Source organism: Oenanthe melanoleuca, chromosome 6 (assembly GCF_029582105.1).
Source record: "Oenanthe melanoleuca isolate GR-GAL-2019-014 chromosome 6, OMel1.0, whole genome shotgun sequence".
NCBI lineage: Eukaryota > Metazoa > Chordata > Aves > Passeriformes > Muscicapidae > Oenanthe > Oenanthe melanoleuca.
The window spans coordinates 7142481-7162139 of record NC_079340.1 but is presented as its reverse complement, the minus strand read 5'-3'; the positions used below and the strand labels follow the sequence as shown (position 1 = coordinate 7162139).

General features: G+C 41.0%; 1 protein-coding gene across 2 annotated transcripts in view; it reads left to right on the top strand.

The window, feature by feature from the left end:
• Positions 1-19659, top strand: part of PHYHIPL (phytanoyl-CoA 2-hydroxylase interacting protein like) — a 54657-nt gene that overhangs the window by 10043 nt on the left and 24955 nt on the right. The window contains exon 1 of one of the 2 annotated variants that reach the window (XM_056494960.1): positions 11240-11873. The exons of the other annotated variant lie outside the window; for it this stretch is intronic. Within the exon in view, the coding sequence (XP_056350935.1) occupies positions 11768-11873 (106 nt within the window). The 5' untranslated portion in view covers positions 11240-11767. Of the gene's footprint in view, positions 1-11239; positions 11874-19659 lie in introns of those variants that run through there. 2 annotated transcript variants of the gene reach the window in all.

Genomic DNA, 19659 nt, shown 5'->3' with positions numbered 1-19659 from the left:
CATCCCTTTGCTTCTCCTTTGCAGTCTCTAGAAGAGTGTGCAGAAGGGCTTTTATATTTGTCTGTGTCCCAAAACAAAGGACACCCCAGCAAAATAATCTTTTGGTGACAGAAATGACTGAACCAAAATTTGTTATGAGCTATACAGCAGAACATGTTATGGTGTATCTGTGCAGGGAGTGATCTCTTCATTTAGCAGAAGTTGCAGCAACAAATTTTTCTGACTATTTTTTTATGCGTTTCCAGGCTTTCTTCCTTTTGATTGTTCTTGAAGTTGTGACATGAGATCAGGAAAGCTTAAGAGCTTAAGTGACTTCTCAGAATACCATCATTTCAAGATGAATAAGCATTCCTGAAGACAGCCTGTGGGAAGTGAATTGATGTAGTATTTGAATGTCCTGACTTTATAATTCATACAAAACTCTCTCTGCAGGAGTGTGCCCAGTGCTGAAAACTTTCCCTTAGGGTTCAGCTGGATCAAGCGGTAATAAGACTCCATCAGTAGTTGAGGGGGAGGAAGAGGGGAAAACAACTTTAAAGCAGTGAAAGATGATCATTGTAGTAGCAAAGCTTTTGCTTCCACAGTCTGTGGAAGCACCACATAATATGTTGGAGAACTGACCCTGCTCTCACTGCCTGCCTTGCAGATGCACGTGGGATTGCAACCTCGGTTTGGGAACAGCTGGCTTAAGCAAAGGCAGCTGGTTGCTCTACTCAGCTGTGTTTTGAGATGAGGTCAGAGGGAGTTTGACAGCATAAGGAGTTCAAAACATCACCCCTCTAGAGGGTGGAGAAATCCGAAATGTGAAAATAGAGATAAGACTGACATGTTCTCTCTAAAGCTGGTTGCATGATCTATTTCAGTCTGGATATATTTGTTGATAAAGTACTCTTGCCAGCAAGATACAGGAAGGAGGTTTTACTTCAGGATGAATTCACCATTTGCATAATATTTCCATTTAGACAGTGCTGTCAGGCAGTCATTTTAATGAATGCTCAAACCCCCAAAATTACTGTAGTCTAACCCCACTGCTTGTTCTTGTTTCTTTATTGACACTCCTGGTAACTCCTGGTATTTGCCTTCTGCAGCCAAACAGCTGCACTTTGGGAATGAGAATCTTTGTCCAGACTGACTGCAAGTTCATAATACTTGCTGACAGCAACTGTTCCCAAAAGGGCTGCATGGCACCACTTCCACTGTAGAAGCACTGCACCAAGACAGAACCAAGACACAGAGAGCTTGGGTCTCCCCACCCTAGCCATCATGATCACTGCACATTTTTTAATAATTTTCTACAAGTGTTAATTGTAATGGATATTTTGAACTTTCTGGTGAGAGGATTGGGGGGCCAACCTCTTCTTTGACAGCTGGGCTTCACAATTTTTGTCTTATTTGTTGCTGAGCATCCCTCATGCCTCCTAAGCATGGGAGGAAGCCCTGAAGTTATTGTGGAGTAATTTGCTGTCTTTTGTCTCTGAATTATTTGCTGCCACATTTTTGTCAGATATCACTACTCCTGTGCTAGGAGTGGGAAGGTTTGTTTGCAATTCAGGTAAAGACCAGTTGTGCATTTTCAGTGTTGTGATAGCTTTGTAATTAACTCCTGAGGGCATAAGACTTAGTGGTCAGTCTATAGATAGCCTATAGATCTGATAGCTGCTAATCTCATTAATCCTTGAATTTGGCTCAATTTATACCTCATTTGTTTCACCTAGTTTATAGTGATATATTACTCAGCTTCAAGAATGAACAATAAAAAACTGGTAATGGAGCTCAGGCCTCAAACTGTCTGCAGAGAATGGAGGATTTGGCACTTGTTTCTGTTGCACTATTAGACAAATGAAAATAGTCATTGGCTAGTGATAAAACACTTCCATTTTCAATCTCTCCTTCGGCTTACTCTGTGTCACATCTTCCTTTACTGAATAGCTTTGCTTGATAAATTTTATGAATGCAAACATATATGTAATTATACAGTTCTAGAGATTTTAATATATGTGAACATTTGGCTTTCCTCCAAAAACACAGGATTCAGTATTGCCTTAATACCAGGTCTAATTCATTCCTGGCAGGAGCAGTTTGGTGGTACACAGAAATTAAGGGGGAAGGTTGTCCTTAGTTTTTGTGAACTGTAGCTATATCACTGTAGGGGTGTGTAGAATTAAGCTAGTGCAACCTCTAAATTAATTTGATGGAGCTATGGCATTAAAATATGTTTTAAAATGCAATGACTGTTTTAAAAATGCAAGAATTAAATTGCAGTAGTCTAGCCATTGCCCAGACAAAATAGGGCTAATCTAGATTGGGATTTATACAAAACTGTATAGCTCCACCTCATACCCTTACTTCTGTTACTGTGCTCAATATGGTATTGGAAAACTTTACTGTCACTTATGTGTACAAATTAATACTTCCACAACATGACAGGCAATATGCTATAAGATTGATAAAATCCACACAGACAACTTTCTTGTCAACTGGCATCTACTGTAAGTAGCTTGCTAAGGACAAGAGATCAGAAAATTTATGTGGTGGGTTGACCCAGGCTGGATACCAGGTACCCACTAAAGCTGCTCTATCACTGCCCTTCTCAGCTGGGTAAGGGAAAGAAAATGTAATTAAAGGCTTGTGGGTCAAAATCAGGGCAGGAAGAGATCACTCAGCAATTACTGTCGTGGGGAAAATGCACTCAGCTAGGGGAAATTAGCTTAATATATTACCAATTAAACCAGAGTAGTATAATGGGAAATAAAAACTAAATCTTAAAACACCTTCCTCCCACCTCTCCCTTCTTCCCTGTCTTCATTCCTGATTTTCTCTATTTCCTCCCCAACCAGTGGCACAGGAGGATGGGGAATGTGGAGTTTCTTTGGTTCATCACACATTTTCTCTGCTACCCCTTCCTTCTCAAGGGAGGACTGCTCTTCCCCTACTTCAGCATGGGGTCTGTCACACGGAAGACAATTCCCCTCAAACTTATCCAATATGAGTCCTTCCCACAGGCTGCAGGGGAACCTCAGCTCCAGAGCTTGGAGCACCTCCTCCTCCTCCTTTTTGTCTGACCTTGGTGTCTGCTGGGTTGTTTCTCTCACATATTCTCATTCCTCTCTTCTGATTGCTTTGCACAGTGTCTTTTCTCTCTTCTTATGTCTTTTATCCCAGAGGTGCTACCACCAATATGGACAGGCTTGGCCTTGGCCAGTGGAGAGTCCACCTTGGAGCTGGCTGGCATGGGCTTCATCGGGCCTGGAGGAAACTTCAGCAGCTTCTCCCTGTGGCAATCAAAACTTTGCCACACAAACCAAGTAAAATTTAATTTCATTAATTAAAATCAACAGTTTCAATACAGAAAACATTTTTTTTTGTTACTTTCTACCTCATTTTCTCTCCTAATCCCAGAAATAACTAGGTGGATGTCATGTGATCAACCCCAAAAATGTACAGTTGATGGCTAAATTGAATTTATATGGAGATGGATTAATCAGAAGCTGGCTCTCAGACAGATGGGAGTAGACAAGGTTAGACTGAAAATGGATAAAAACAAGAACAGAGGGAATCAAGAAAAAAATACTGATATTGAAAATAAAAATTATATAAATAAGCTTAGTAAATTTGGTTTTAAAAACTAATGAAAGATACCAAGTTAGCAAGTAACATGGAAGAAATAGAGGAAATGAGAGAAAAAGAACTTACAAATGATGAGCATTTGATGTGAGTTCAGCAGGTCTCAGATAAGCAGTGATCGGATAAGTCTGAACACAGACCCATGTTCTGTCACAGAGGAGCCACTGTCAGACCTCTGTCATCAGGCAACTGCTGTGCCTGGATAAATGAACACTTGTTCTGCTTTGCAGGCAGCTCTGTCCCTATCAGCATGAGGAGATTAAGCCCTCTGAACCTTGGACAAGGAGCTGAGGAGCTTGTGTTAGCCCTGGAGAGTTTTGCCAAATTTATTAGCTGCTCTCATTTCTCAGTCCAGAATATAGTGCAGGTTATCAAAGATGGCTCTTGCAAACATACATAGGAACAATTTAGAGGCCATTCACAAAGACTAAATTAGCCTCAGAAGGTTTTTCTCCCCCTGCTTCCTGTAGAATCAAGAGGAAGCATTTCCTCTGGAGCAACTCCGAGTACCTACAATGAACTCCCTTTGAGATACAGATGAGGATTTTTCTACTCTCCACTTACTGCAGAAAGATCCTAAGGCAAATAAACTCCTTAGGCTAAAGATGACCTTTGCAATTATCTTCCTGTGCAGCCTGGTTTAAGAAGCAGGAGCAGTGAATCAGTCACACTAACAAATTTAGAGTCAATTCTAGGATTTTCAAGGCTTACATACAAATGCTCATTTTATTGTTTATTTCTTTACTCTCTTTATCTAATCTGCCTGTATATGGGTGCTAAGTGGACACGCATTCCCACCAGAGCAAACCCATGGAAAACACAGATTTTCATTGCCGTTTTTAACATGAAATTGTTTCTTGTGAAATTTTGTGACATTTTAATTGTGAGTCACACATTGCTTCGGGTCTTTTTAACAAGGTTCTAGCAGCAGAGAGGGGCCAGGGATGTCTAAAGGGGTAGCTTAAGAAAGCAGCTGCTGGAAGTTTCCCCCATGTACGACAGAGCCAAAGTCAGCTGACTCCAAGACAGACCCACCACTGGCCAAGGCCAAGCCAATCAGAAATTGCAGTAATGCCTTTGTGATAACATATTTAAGGAATGTCTTGATGTTCCTACTCTCACTGATTTAACACAATCTTCCTGGTGTTTCCTTAGCAGCTAATTGACTGAGTTCATGGTAGCAGTGGGGGATGAGGCAATGGTGTCTTTCCAGTGTTGCCACATCACCTCAGTCATAACAGATTGTGATGGTACAAAAGCAGTGACATCAACCTAGATTCCATCTTCTGTGCTTATGCAAAATGCTTATAGCTCTATAGTTATAAGAAAATGAGATCAGTAGATGACACTGAGGAACTAATCACTTAGACTTTCTTCATTAATTTTATTAATGAACTGTATATCCTTCTTGGCTGAAAAGTTTTGGTTATTCAGTGAAAGGCTGTAGTATTATGAGGAAAATTTCATTCACAGGATCAGTTGAGAGAGTTTCAGAAAAAGCTTTGTGGAAAGGGGAAGGGCAGTAGGGGAAACGTGAGAGGACACTGTAATGAAAAGCCAGCAGAAATGTGTCTTCTTCCAATGAAAATGGGAAACACCAAAGAGAGAATGGGTCACTGCATTCTAAACTAAAATATGAACTCGCTAGAAACAGAAAACTGGAGGGTCACCAAAAAGGGGTTTATATTCTAAGTTTAACATGCAGGAGAGAAAGGGGGACAGCATGAGGATACACTGAAACAGCTGCCAAGAGGTTAAAAATAATATGAAAAGACTGTGTTATAAGTCTTGGAGGCACAATAACACAATAAAATATTAATTGTAATTAATTTGTAATAAGGAGATAAATTTTGAGACCAGTTCTTATTCTCCCTAAGACTAATGGACTTTTGCCATGAAGTTTATTGGGAAAGAGATTAAATAATGGCTTGCTTAAGAAATCATTGATGTAATTATGAACTGCTGGGAAAAAGCAACCAAGAAATACATAATGAAATATCATCACTTGAACAAATGCATCTGAGGTGTCCCTTCAGATATTTAAAGGACTGATGGAACAGATAGTTACTAAAAAACTCCACAGAGAATTGAGGAAGTATCAGGAGAATAATAAAGTGTCAGCATATCAGAAGACTTTAAAAACTGAATTAAGAGTAACTATGGAAACTATTGTCTTATGGGATGGCTCCAAATTGAAACAAATACTAAAAAAAAGAGAGAAGCTGAAGAGGAAACATTTATATGGAGGTGAATAGTGTAACGAGACCCTGATAGGGCACAGGTGTACTGCAGTACACTAAGCCAGGCCAATTACAGTGTTTATCCCCCCACATCTTTTACGATGAAGCCAGAAGATTAGCAGAGGACAGAATAGCATCGAGACTTTACAAAGCCATTTGATACTGTGCCACATAATATCTTAAGGAAATTACTGAAACAAGTCAGCTGGGGCTGAAATTCACTTAAAGGTATCAAAGCTGGCCACTGAACTGTAGACAGAAACTGAGTCTAAATAGCAGTCAGCATTGTCAACGATAAGCAGACAAAAGTATCCTTTAAAGGTCAAGATATGGTCCAATATCTGGAGGATAAGGCACTAATTAAATGTGAAAGTGGTTACAAAAGTTGGAAGACTGATTAACAGCACAAAGAAAAGAGGTTCAGATTGTTCTCTAAGGTTACTCTGGATCTCATAAATGGAGGCTAAACTTAAAATGAAATTAATAAGTGATAATGCTAAGCATCAAACAGCACTTTGTGCCCACTGGGGAACAAATAATATTTTTTAAATTACAAATACTATTTTTTTTTGCATATGAAAGATTTTTTCTTTCTTAGAAGATTATTTAGCTGTATAAAGCTAATCAGAAAACTGAAATTTAGAAAGCAGCACCATCAATAACATTAATAAAATTATAATTTTCTTGATATCTTTCTTGGTCTGAGAGGAATGTTCCTTTTAAATTGTTTATGATGCTTAGATTAGGTTGAGATTTGCACACCCAGCCAATACCATCAGAGGGCTCCATACTCTGAAGTTTTCCTCATGAATGAGGATGATGTGGCAGTGGTGGGTGGTAAGGAATGAAGGGTTGGATAGCAGGGCATTTCTGTGATTGTCCTGGATAAGACCAAGGACTTACCCAGGATAGTACAGCTCCTTTAGCAGTGGCTGAAAATGGATATTTACAGAAGATGAAAGGCATGACAGTTTTCAGCTTGGGGTCAGTCACTCTCAGCTCAGTCACTTGTGGTTTTAGTGATTTTAAACGATTTCTTTTGTATTAACTTTTCCAGCCTTCCCTTGAATAAACAAAAATTTCTAGTGCTCTCACTGTCCTTTAGTCTTACAACTGAAACATCCATTGCAGGAAGTACCACCTCCTTTCATGTGTTCTGAAACTGTTGCTATTGCCTGCAATTGACATCCTCTAATTCCTGTATTGGGAGACTTGGCAGAGTCAAACTCTGGCTACCCCGTTTATCTTATGTGGCTGTCTTGGTTGTCTTTTTCACGGACTGGTTGTCTTTTTCACCGACTGATTGTCTTTTTAGTTGTAAACTAGTTTTGCCTACGCTGAAGCCATTTTTCCAGATTCATGAGTAGGTTCCCTGGCACCAGAAATCACAAGTTAGCCTCAGAATTGTATCTTTGATGTTTTAAAGTATGGTTTGTGGCCTTGCAAGAGAAGCCTGAATGTATAAAGTGGATGTGATTGCTGAAATGAAGCCCTCTGAACAGGGAAGGAGAGACATTTTTAGATGTATGAGCTACTGCATGCACCTCACTGGAGAGTTCCCAGTAGCTGTGGAGCTTCTGAGCATCTCAAACAACACCAAAGCAGAAAACAGCAGGCAGAGACATTTCCAGGAGAGCTGGAGCCTCACTGATGGACTTGGTGTCAGGGTGCCTGGCCATGGGTGTTAACCTTGCAGAAAGAGGGAGAGAGACTCACTCTAGAGCTAAGAATAAATACTGCTACTCTGCCTTGGACTTTCCTAGAGTATAAAAGGGGGACCTCTGCCATAATTGTCATTGTTTGAGCGCTTGAGGAGACTCTTGCCTTGTTATCTGAGAAAACACAAAGAGGTTCCTGGTTAGATACTGTACCTAGTACCTAAATTGTCGTACATCAGTGTCTGTCTCAGCAAAGGCTGAGTCGTCGCACTGCACATTAACTCTACAGAGTTATGCCTATGATTTAGGGTCTTAAGTTTGGAGTGGGTTTTTGTATTTCTGTCACCAGTCTGTGGATTTTACTTCAGTTCTATGGCATTTCAATAATATTTTGCAAACAGTCTTCTTCAAGTGTGTGCCTTTGCACACTTGAAATAGTTGGCATGTCCATTGAAAAGAGAATGACTGCAAAATTGCGAAGAATTTATTTCCATGAAACTTCAGGGATTAGTTGCTAAGTTTAAGTCAGCCCATCTTTGAGGACTGACCCCCAATACTGATTTTCATCCTTCTTTTTATCTGTCCTTTAATATTTTGCTTTTCTCCTCAAAAGTGACATATTAATAGGAGGAAAAAAAAATCCCCAAATGCTGTCTTTAATTCCTTCCTGTTTTTTTTTTTCCTGAAAACCATGTCTGTAGTCTTTTTGCCTTCTGCTTGCACAGTCCACTGAGCAATAACACAAGTCATTTTTTATTCCCAAGTGGGAAGGCAGAGCTGTAACTCTGAGTCTTGCTGAGGTCTGAGAAAGAGGTTTCTTTATACTTCTTTTTTTCTTTTATAATATTTTGCAGATAAAAACCTGTTACAATGAAATACAAAGGAGTTTTCAAATAGTGAGAATGGGGTTGCCCAGCTCTGTGCTGTGCTTTGCTGATAATGCACAGCAGTTTTCCCAAAACAGGGTGCAACACAGGTGGGGCTAAACTTTGTAATCGTGGGGAAGGGGGGTTGTTTGTGGGGAGAAAAGGAATACACAGGAATCCCTTTTCCCCTTGCTTTATGGCATGAATGAGGTTATGCCTTTTAGGAAAGAAGCCACACACCTCACCAGCTTGCTGGCAGCCTCTCTGCCTTTCTGCTGTACAGTGGTAGCTCTGCAGCAAGATCTTGCTGACCTACCTGGGGGACTGTGAATGCCAGGCTGAGGCAGGAGAACTGAGATTATTGAACCTTGCCAGGCAAGAGCTGTGTGTCACAGCTCACATTTCCTCCTCTCCTTGTGTGAGGTTACTGTAATAACAGAGACGTTGTTGTTAAGCTACAGAAGTTGGTAAGATTCTGTTTATATAAATGTTGAAAGTATGAGAGGTTGCTGTTGCCATAAATTTTTTTGCAAGCTTTTGCAGTTCTAAACACATGACACTCTGCTGTCTCTAACATTGTGCTGCCATTGGCAGCCTTTCCATTACATAATGTTGACCCATATTTGTGATATGTGACATTTTTTGCTAAACACTGTCAGGGATAATCTGTCACAGAATAAACTTTCTGTTTATATGCTGAGACTCTGTCATCCTTTATCACAAACATAACTTGTGCCTCAGACAATGATATTTCTTGTTAAGACAAGCAGAGTATAGTTCTCTCAGGTGAGAAAAAACACCATGAGAGCATTGAATGCTCTGAGACTGAAATACTTAGGACTAAATTAATTGCCAAATGATTGCATGGGATAACATCTGGGAGTAATTTGAGCTTTAGAAATTGTTGATCCCTTGCCCAGGTGATGGGAGTAGTGACAGGCTAAAGGAAGCATGCAGTCTGAAGTGTGACTCTGCAAAATACTGTCTCAGGCAGGTCTAGCTTTAGAAAAGCAGAGCTATGGAAAAGGTTTTTCTGCCCTACACTTACACTGAAGTTGGCTGGTATTTAGAGAGTTAATCAGTCTTTTCTTAAAAAAAATTAAATTTTTAATGGTATGGGGAAAGAAGTAGATATATTTTAGACAGGGATTATTGATAGAAGGTAGCTGAGAAATGAGAGGCCTTTGAGGAATGGGGACACCCCAAAAGCTGTCTGCTTCCAAAGAGCTATGCAAAATCCATCTGTTCTTAAAAACCTGATTTCAGTTGCTAAGAATAAGAAGTAGAGGAGAGAAAGGTGTATAAAATAGAGGCAGAGAGAATAAATTGGGAATTCTTAGTATTCAAGAACAGTGTCTGTTTCAAATGGACTTTATCTAATGTGTATAGCAAAGAAGTAATAAGATTGTGTGAGCTGCTGAAGTGTCTGCCACATTGTGGAAGGGAATGAATGTGGAACATAAGGCTGAGGAACTACATACACCATCTTCAGAGAAAGAAATTTTCCAGCTTACGTAGGAGATGCCTGTTTGCTAAGAACAGTTGCAATATCAAGGAGAAAGGTTTTGCTTCAGTCCAGGGAATTAATGCTTGTCAGAGACAAAATTAAAACCTGATGAATGCAGTCTCACCCACTTTAATTTCTTCCCTTTCTGATTCTATATTTGTCCTCATTCTGTCTGTGAATTCATTCATATATTCCTCTCCCTTCCCACCTCTCCACTGACTCATACTCTCCTGTCCTGTTACTTCCTTTTCATTTTCTCTTCCTTTAGGTTCCCTTCCCACTCATTCCATTTCTTCTCTGCCTGACCCCTCTGCACACATTTTCCATCATGATTAAAAACACCAGAGAAACAAAGAGCACGAAAAAGAAAAAATTAACAATAAAGACTGTGTGTGAGGCATGTGTGTGTAAAGAGTACACAGTCCCAGAAGGGTGCTCAGCATTGCTCCTTCTCCCCTGGATTTTCAGAGATTAGTGTCTCTGGAAACCATCATATAGAATGGAAGGATCCCAAAGTCCAGTGTTAGTGGAATGACAGACATCCAACTGTGCATGGGGCTTGCTACTGTGCCAGATCATTGAGGACTGGGAAGACACTGGGTGGTCTTGGGACTGTAGAAAGATATTAGGGACTTTTTAGGGACTCTTTGAACTTGCTCTCATGCAATGCTGACCAAGAAATATCACAGCCTCAGTCTTGCTGGGAGCCTACATGCCTACAATGCAACCAGTGTTGATGGCTCATGATCAGTGGCTAAATGGGGTCAATTTTGGTTTGGTGAAACAGCAGACAGGAATGCTTGTTTTAATGTTTGGTAGGAAATGGACTTAAACCACTTTGTCTGGAAACTGGTGATCCCATTCCAGCATGGTGAGCTAGATCCCAAAGTCGGTCTCAGATCTGGAGAAAGCAGTGCACTCCTGCAGCCCCTAAGGCCCAGAGGCTGCTCCTTTTTCCAGCCTGCAGGCCTGTGGTGGGGAGGGAGCTGAGCTGTCACACCTGATGATGGCACAGTGCTACACATAATTTATTATCCTATTACTCTTTAATTTTTCTCCTTTTCTGGCCCTGTTCTTGTTCCTGAAGCTGGGAACTGATAAATAAGTACTTTTCAAAAAGGCTTGATAGAAATGGCATCGCTACCACGTGGATTATTTCTCCTTCCCACGAAAAGGTCAGGTGGGAAGTGTGGAGGACAGATAGCCAGAAATGCTCATTCCCACACCCTCTCTTGCAATCAATAACCTTCTGCCAGCTTTTCTAGGCTTCTCAATCTAAAATCGGCTAATATTTCTTTCTGCAAAATCTTTCATAATCGGAGGATCAGAGTGGATGGCAGAGCCCTTGCAGTTGTGTGTGATTGCACCCAGCGGTCATGGTGGGCTGTGCGCTTAGGGTAGGGGAAGCCGCTAACGGTGACTCGGGGGTGGTTCTGCCTTGGGCGACTCCGTCGGGTTATGGAGTAACTTCGAAACAAACCACGCCGCGGAGGTGGGCAGCTGTGCTCGAGGTAGACCGGCTGGAACCCGGGCCCGCCGCTTGCAGGGCCTGACTCGGAGAGGTTGGACTCCCCGGGAGCTTCCCGTGGAGGTGCGGCCGCAGTTACATAAGGAGCGGAGGGGGAAGGGACGGCTCCGAGGCGGCGGCCGCGGCCCCTTTAAACGCGGATCCCGGAGCGCGCCGGGCTCCCGCCTCGCCGCTGCCCCCTCCCCGGCTCGCTGCGGTGACAAATCCGCTCCTCGCCCGCCTCCTCCGCCGAGCGCTCGCAGCCGAGCCGGGCGGCGCCGGGAAGCGCTGCCGCGCGGCTCTGCACCGGAGCCGGCCAGCCCCAGCCCCCGGCCAAGCCACTGCAGCCAGCGGTGAGGGGCGCGATGGAGGCTCCGCGCCTGGCGCACACCATGGGCAGCCCCACGAGCCCCTGCGAGGAGGTGATCAAGAACCTCAGCCTGGAGGCTATTCAGCTCTGCGATAGGGACGGTAAGCCCGGGCTCGGCGCGGCTAATCCCTGAAGACGTAAAATGCTGCTGCCCTCATGGATGCTAATGCAAATTAATCCTCGCGTCGTATGGTCCTTTGTTATCCCCCACGAATTTGTAGGTGCAAGTGTTCCCCACCCTTCCCGCCGCTACCGCCACCCTCCTGCCATTGAGAACAAAAGAAGAGAAGGTTGCACCTTGCTGGAGGGAAGGGAGGGAAAACCGCCGCTCCCTAAACCGTGCCTGGCGTTGCGGTGCGATTACGCCGGGCAAGCCTGATGCACAGCCCTGCCCCTGCCAGGAATGGACGCTGGGGCTTGTTCTGGGAGAGGCAGCAACGAGAGCCAGAGCTCGAGCTGCGGAGAGTCCGCAGCTAGGGATGGGGTAGCGGCCCTGGTGGGGTTTTGTTGCCCGCGGTCTCCGAAGTCCTTTGTATTACAGGGCAATTCCCGTGCTTCAGATAGACGGACGGATGTGCCGGCTGGCGTGGGCAAGCGGCCAGACTTGTTGCCGGTCCCTCGTGAGAGCCATGAGGCGGCGAGCGGACCGAGGCGGGGGCTCGCAAGATGGGGCGCGGGGAGGGAGCGGTTCAGCACCGCGGACAGCAGCGCGCCGCCCGCCCCGCTGCGCCCAGCCGCGCTCCCGCCGCGGGCCACCGCAGTGCCCGGGGACAGCGGCTGTCAGTCCGCCCGCCCGGCTGTTCCCCGGCACGCACATGAAGTTTGGTTTCAGAATAGCAGGTGCGGGTGTTAAAGGCTGTCTGTGTCGAAGCAAGCAGATAAATGTCAGGTAGTGACGAGGGACAGCCAAAACAAGTGTACGTGCTCGAAGCGACGCTGACGGCTGATTAGGGGAGAAGAGACATGTCGTTTGTATACAACTGTGACTGACAAAACTAAACAGACTCACTGGCTGTCAAACAATGAACTAATATTTTTTCGTAGAGTGGCATATAATTCGTTGTCATATACCAGATAATTTCTATGTTGTCATTTCACATCGAATTATTAAAAATAACTTCTCATTTTTGGATCCAAAATGTGCTTTGGGTGTGGAATTTATGTTACCTAGTAAATGTACCAAGGAGTAGGGATATTGTATCAGTGATTGGTACAGTTGAATTAATGAAACTATTTCCTTGTAGTGAGTGAATTTTTGGAGCATAACTGTTAAAGCTGATGGCTAAAGAGGGAGTCAGGCCAGTTTGCTCTGTTATTTTTTACAAATTGGGATTAAATACTTCACTTTTTTTACCTAGGCAGACTCTTTAAAAATATTAATTTTTGTAAGCTCTTTATTTTTCTTGTAATATTTTTTGAAAAATAATAAGACATTGAAAATTCTCAGTTATTATTTTTATCAGCATCAGATTTTTATCAGTATTATTTTTATAGCTACATTAGAAATTATTTTATTTTTTCTTTTAATGTTGGTATTAAGATGCATGCACTTCCACCCATTCATGCTTTACTCACTGCCACAGAAAACTGAGCAATGTTTATAGTAGTGGAGATTACACTGGTTGTTGTTTTCCTTTTTTTTTTTTTTTGTTAAAACAATCTTTTGCATGCATCCCTTGTAATTAATAGTAGATATAATTAAAAATAGATAAATTATGCAGTCTTTCATATCTGCGTACCCTAAGGAATTGTAGTGAAGTAGTCCATGTTAATCATGACAAACTCTATTTGGATCAATATACAGTAGTGAAGGACTGCTTGATTCCTATGGATTAATGTCATACAGACAAGCAAATGGAAAAATGTAGTATTTTTCATTTCAGTTCCTTTCTGTTTAGACTTCACTGGAAAACAACAACTTTCCTCTCAATGTGGCTTTTCAATCTAACATTCATCAAGCAAGCTGCCATCATCCAGGGCCGTTGCTTCCTCAATACATGGCTGAATTTCCAAAGGAGGTGCCTATTTTGGGAATGGCAGAGAGACAACTGGGTGCCTCAGTTGGCACAGGGCTGCTCTTGAGCACACTCCGGCATTTCCTACAGGTGGCACTTATGCATCAAAAAGCTTGTTTTAATGGAAACAGAAAACCAGGAAGCAAAGGTTAAGGCATTCATCTTTGAGATAAGCAAACAAATGTACATGCCATACATAGATCCCTGAGTGTGTACATAGGTACATTTGTATTATAAATACTTGCAATTTATTTTAGGGCATCTTTGTTGAAAAGGGTGATGTTCTTAATGTGATTGGCATTGCTGATGTTCAACAAGGTCTTGTGATAAATAGCAATATTTATACATAGTAAGTTATAAATATATTAGATTTTCATATTCTGAAAATACCCTTGGTCTTTAAGCTGTAGTAACAGTAAAGACAGCCAGTGAAATCATAACATTATACATCCAACTATGACAAATTCTGCAATATACTTAGTTGGAATTGCAAGCACTGCTGCAGTAAAAACATAAGCAGTAATGGAAAATTTATGTAGATAGCAAAATATTTTTCTTGTTTTCTAAGATAAGAGGACTAATATTGAGATGTTTTGTATTCAGCAAACTGGGTTATACCTTCTGTGAAGGTATATACAGGAGTTACAAATCTAGAAATTGGAGTAAGCAATTAATAATATTGTGACAGTTCATCTATTTTTGGATTTTTTTTCTGTGTTTCTTTCAGTGTTGTTTTTGCAGGCGTTGTCATCTCTCCTAATGAATCAAAGCAACTTAAAAACTTACAAATGTTAAATAAGAGATAATAAAAGTGTGCACTTTGGAAAATTTTTTTTAGATAAAAACTCGTGATAAGATTTGGTTCAAAGTGAATGCAACATTATAAAGCCAATTATGAGCTGTTACTTTCAAAGGCATGTTGCATTATTTGCTCTTATTCTTTTACATGTGTATAATACCACAGCTCAGTCAGATGTACAGTTTAACGTGTAGTTCCTCAGAATTCTGTTGAACTTCCTCGTGTATAGGAAGAAGTCTAGCATTTTTTCTTTTTCTTTGCCATATTTGAACATTGTAGCCATACTTCTGTAAGCTTCATCATGTAAGTTTCATCAGTGCTGAACATTCTGGTGACCTTTTTATAAAATTTGTATTAGTCTTACCTGGGGATTAAACCTTGAGTAGATTAATGGATGTCTTTTGTGTCATGAGCACACCAATGCTATGGAAATATAGCTGTTTTCAGACAACCATAAGTCTTGGGAAAAAACAAGCTTTTCATAGGCTTCGTAGAACAGTCCTGGATGTCAGCAGCTGAATTTCCCGAAGCTCCTCTGTGGCTGTGCCGTGCTCCCCCTACAGACGATGCACTGTGCCTGTGGATCCCGCCAGCCGAGAGCGGTACGCCGTCATCCCCTCGCCCTGCTCTTCGTTGGCATAGACAGAGAGAAAGCAGAAGACACCTCTCAAAACTACACCTGTCAAAATACAGAAAGGAGAAGAGCAGAGAAGCAAACCTTCAAAGAGGATGCTGGAACCTGGGGCACACAGACGAGGGAGTCAGGCAAGAAAACTGGCCCCGGAGGTGCTAACAGACTAGAGGTGGTGACTGGTCAAGGGCAGAAGAATAAGAAAGACTTGCAAGATGGGGATTTGGTTAAATGGGAATTGGACAAAACAACTCTGAAAGAGGATGGGAGAAGAAGATAAAGGAGCAAGGAAGGCAATCTATGTTCAGGCAGCATGATCAGGGAAGTAAAACTGGGGGACTAAAAAGTGAGGGCATGTTCACCCAGATTATATTAATTTGAAGAATGAGGAAGTACAAGATGGGGGTTAATGGGCAGTTTGGACCACAGAGCTCAGGAGTAAAGGAATGGAACTTGCTAAGTGGAGAGACTGGGACTGAAAGGACAGCCTTAGGAATGAAGGACTTTTGAAGTGTGACTGTGGAAGAAGAAGGAAGGAGGACAGGAATAAGTTCAAGGAACAGGACGGAAGAGGCCATGCTTTGGTGTGACTGCCAGAGAATGGTCAGTGTGTATCAATGGATGACATCTTTCAAAGCCACACACACCCCCAGGATGACAAATCCTCCTTGTTCATTTGCCAGCAGAGAAGGATGCCATGAGTACCTAGAGTCAAGTAGAGCGCAGTAGAGGCTGCTGCTAACTTCTGTGAGAGTAGAACTTTTAAAAAAAGGCTTTGAAGAGAACATCAACCACATTAAGTTTCCTCTGCCTCAGTTTTCCATGTGAAAAATAGAAGCATATTGCTGCCTCCCCTCACAATGTTTTCAAAATAAACTAATGAATGTTTGTTAATCAGACAGAGGCTGTAGTAGCCTGGAAAACCCATGAGGTGCATGGAAAAACCCATGATGAAATTCATAATTTCGTCTTCAGAGAAGAATATGAATAATGTGTAGCAAATGAGTCCTGGGACTACATGCTGAACAAAAGCAAATAGCTGTTACAAGAAAAATAGTTCATTATATGGGCACTATTCATTATGTATGCTGAATGAATCAGAATTTATGTGGAAAAATTAGTACGTAATCATGCAGTTAAAGGCTATATCATAATCTAAACAAACTGTCCAATTTAAGGTTATTCAAGTATGCTTCATTCTGGTATTTTCTAACTATTGATGGTTTGAACTATACAATCTTACTAACATACTTTTAAACTTTTTTTCTGCCTTCATATATTTGAAGAACGTATTTAGGCATCAGGATCAGAGCTGGAACTGGTGTCTTGGCCAGTTTCAATCAATTTCATCACCTTCCAAACACTTGGCACCATCACAACTGTTTAGTCTACCAGGCTTGTATAAAAACATTACATCATATAAGCTAAGATGTCATTTCTAGTTTATGTAAACAGCTTGCATCTTTGGCTTTTCATATTATTTGAGCATGACTTACGTTTTCTAATTTATTTCAGGAGTTTATTATTATGCTGGATTTATTGGAGGATTCAGAAATATTTTTCTGGAGTTCATTAATTGGGATTTTCATTGCCATATTGTGTACACATTCACCTTTCAAACAGAAGGGACAAAGTGGATGCAATCTTTGGTTGCAGTCTTTGGATGCAATCTTCAAATCCCATTTTTGGCATTATGGAGCAATATCACTGCTATTTCTGAAATGTCATCATGTATGTCTGAGAGGTGGGAAAAAATCTAATATCTAGGTAGACTCCCACATGAGGGACAACTGCAAGATCAAATTTCACAGTAATTCTTAGTATCCTGAATCTTTCTTGTTAAATAGTTGTTAGGTTTGTTGTTTTTTTTTTTTTTTTTTTAATTATGACACTCTGAGCACAGTTCATATTTTCTGTATCCAGCATAATAGAGAAGTCCTTGTAGTTGTGATATTTTAATGGGACACAAAATTAATAGTTATGCTTATTGTTGGTTTGTTCCTCTCCCTGGCTGCAAATTTGGCAATTTAGATTCTCTCTCTTTAAAATGCAAACCATGTCACTTTTCTAGGGTTTGACTGGTGAAATGGCCAACTAAGAGATATATTTCTTCCATAAAATTATGTCTAAGCTGGCTGAACTTTAACATTGTGATTTTTTTTTTTCTTTGGGACAAATGATAATGCTGCTTCAGGTAGGAGTTAAAATCTAGTGCATCACATCAAAAGCTTTCTTGCTGCAAAGAAAACTACTAATTACTATTTTAGCTTTACGTTCTTGCCAGAGACTAAGATTTCCCATATTCGTTATTGTTAGAACAGAAAAATACTTAATAGAGCCAAGCAATAACTTCATGAATGATCTTTAGGGTTGTGAAAGAGAAGAAAACTAATGATTTGCCTATGTCTTCCACTTCTGCAAATATTTCATCCTGTCTTGTTTTTATCATAAGTAATGATGTCACTAAGTAGTGAGGCTTTGCTGGAAACTGGCTATTCAACATACTGGTGTCAAGAAATGTGGTCACCCAAATTCTTCCTCTATATTAATGAATTTTTAGGCTTATTTTCCTTCCTTCTTTTTTGTCATCTTCTTTTAGAGCTTTATGATGCCCACATTGCATAATTGATTGTGAGCTATTTTGTCTGGCAATGACCAAGTTATATATTATTAGCTATTCATATTTTTCCTGTTATTCTATTTCTGCCCCTTTTCATTCAATTATTCTTTATTATTTCTTTACAAGATCCTTTAAAAGCTACTGAAATGCTTGATGTGTAATTATGCTAGATTCACCTACAGAATCACTATTCTTTCCCAGTGCTGATATTGCTGTGTTGAAGCTCAAACATATAATATAGCTTTTGTAGTTAATTTCTAGTCAATTTTATATTTAAAACATTTTAATCATCGTCTCCTGTGTATGTTCACTCTTCTTTTGTTTGTTTCAGATTAGAGATCCCAGATGCATTCTTTTATTTATTCTGTAACAGAATCTATTGTAGCACTTTCTGCTTAGGCTTCTAAGCCATCTTGTGCTTGCAGCTCCTTCTGTTTAATGTTGCCTGCAATACAAAAATATGATCTCTCTTTAGATCATTCACAAAGACACAAAGCCTGGAACCAGCCACAGGCTCTATGGTAGCCCAGGGGACACGTGAGCTCCTTACTTGTTTTTCCATATGTCAGTCTCACCTCTGCCAGCCCTGGTTCAACCCTGCAGATCAGTAGTTCTCAGTGAGTACAATGGCAGGAGGAATAATTTAGGGAAGAGAAATTCAAACCTCTCCAGCATCTGAGAAGCAGTCCCCTAGAAGAAGAAGCCAAGCCCATCCCTCATTTAAAATTTCAAATATCTTCTGCACTATTACTATCTGATTCATCTCTTTCATCTTAAATTAGTTTTTTCTATTCTACTAGCAATTTTCTTCTCAGCCTACCAATTTGTGGCTCTACCACCTCTTGTAAGTAGTGTTCTGAGTTAATGTTTCCAAATTCATGATTCATGCTGCCATTCTGCCCGAATGATCAAGATCAGAGTACATCCAGAAGGCCAATTCAGTCTTTCCAACAGCTTTCCAGTGAGGTTCCTGGTCCCAGAGCCATAGCTTCTAGAACAGGCAGAGTATCCCTCCTGTCATGTTAGGTGTGCTGAGGAGAGACTCTATCATATCCTTTTTTAGATTTCTCTAGTATTTCATCATTGGTTTTTGAATGGGTTCCAGTCAGGCATTGTTGTGTTCCAGACAACAAAACAAAGCCTTGCTAAAGTCTGTCTTCCTGACCATGGTTTTTTGTTCTGGGACTCCTCTGCCCGATTAGTTTTCTGGTTTTTTTTCCTCAATAATCTAGAAAGATCTCCTCCTTTATCCATTCCTTGCAATTTCCTCCATCTTTTATTGTTCATGGCTTCTAAACAGCAGGTTTGAAGGCTCTGCCTTTTCTGAATAAGGTAGTTTTCAGTCCCCTTTGTGCTGCTGAAGTAGTGGTGGTATCTTCCATCCTGACAGAGGAGGTAATCTTTAAAAGTCTTCCCAGTCTGAGTTTTTCTTAGACTGCTCATGACAGTAGGTACATCTTGTGTTCTGCCAGCAGGCGTGTCCTTTTGTGCTTTTTGTGACCTGAAGGCTGTATTTCATTCTGCCTGAACACAGCCCACAGGCTTAAACGGTGTCTTCTGTTCTCTATTGACAGAATTTTTAAGCATTTTTCTTGCAGACCACTTTCTTCAAAAGTTTGTAAACATATCTGGAGATAGTATTAACTCTTCCAGAACAGGATATATGTATAAAATGTCACTGCTATAGAAAAGTACGAAATATGACAGTGTTAAGGCAGTTGGAACTAAAGAAAACTCTGCTCCAGGATCACTTTGTATGATTTCCTCACTAGGGCATGTTCCACAGTGGAGCATTCTTTATTTGACCTTGAAATATTTTCCT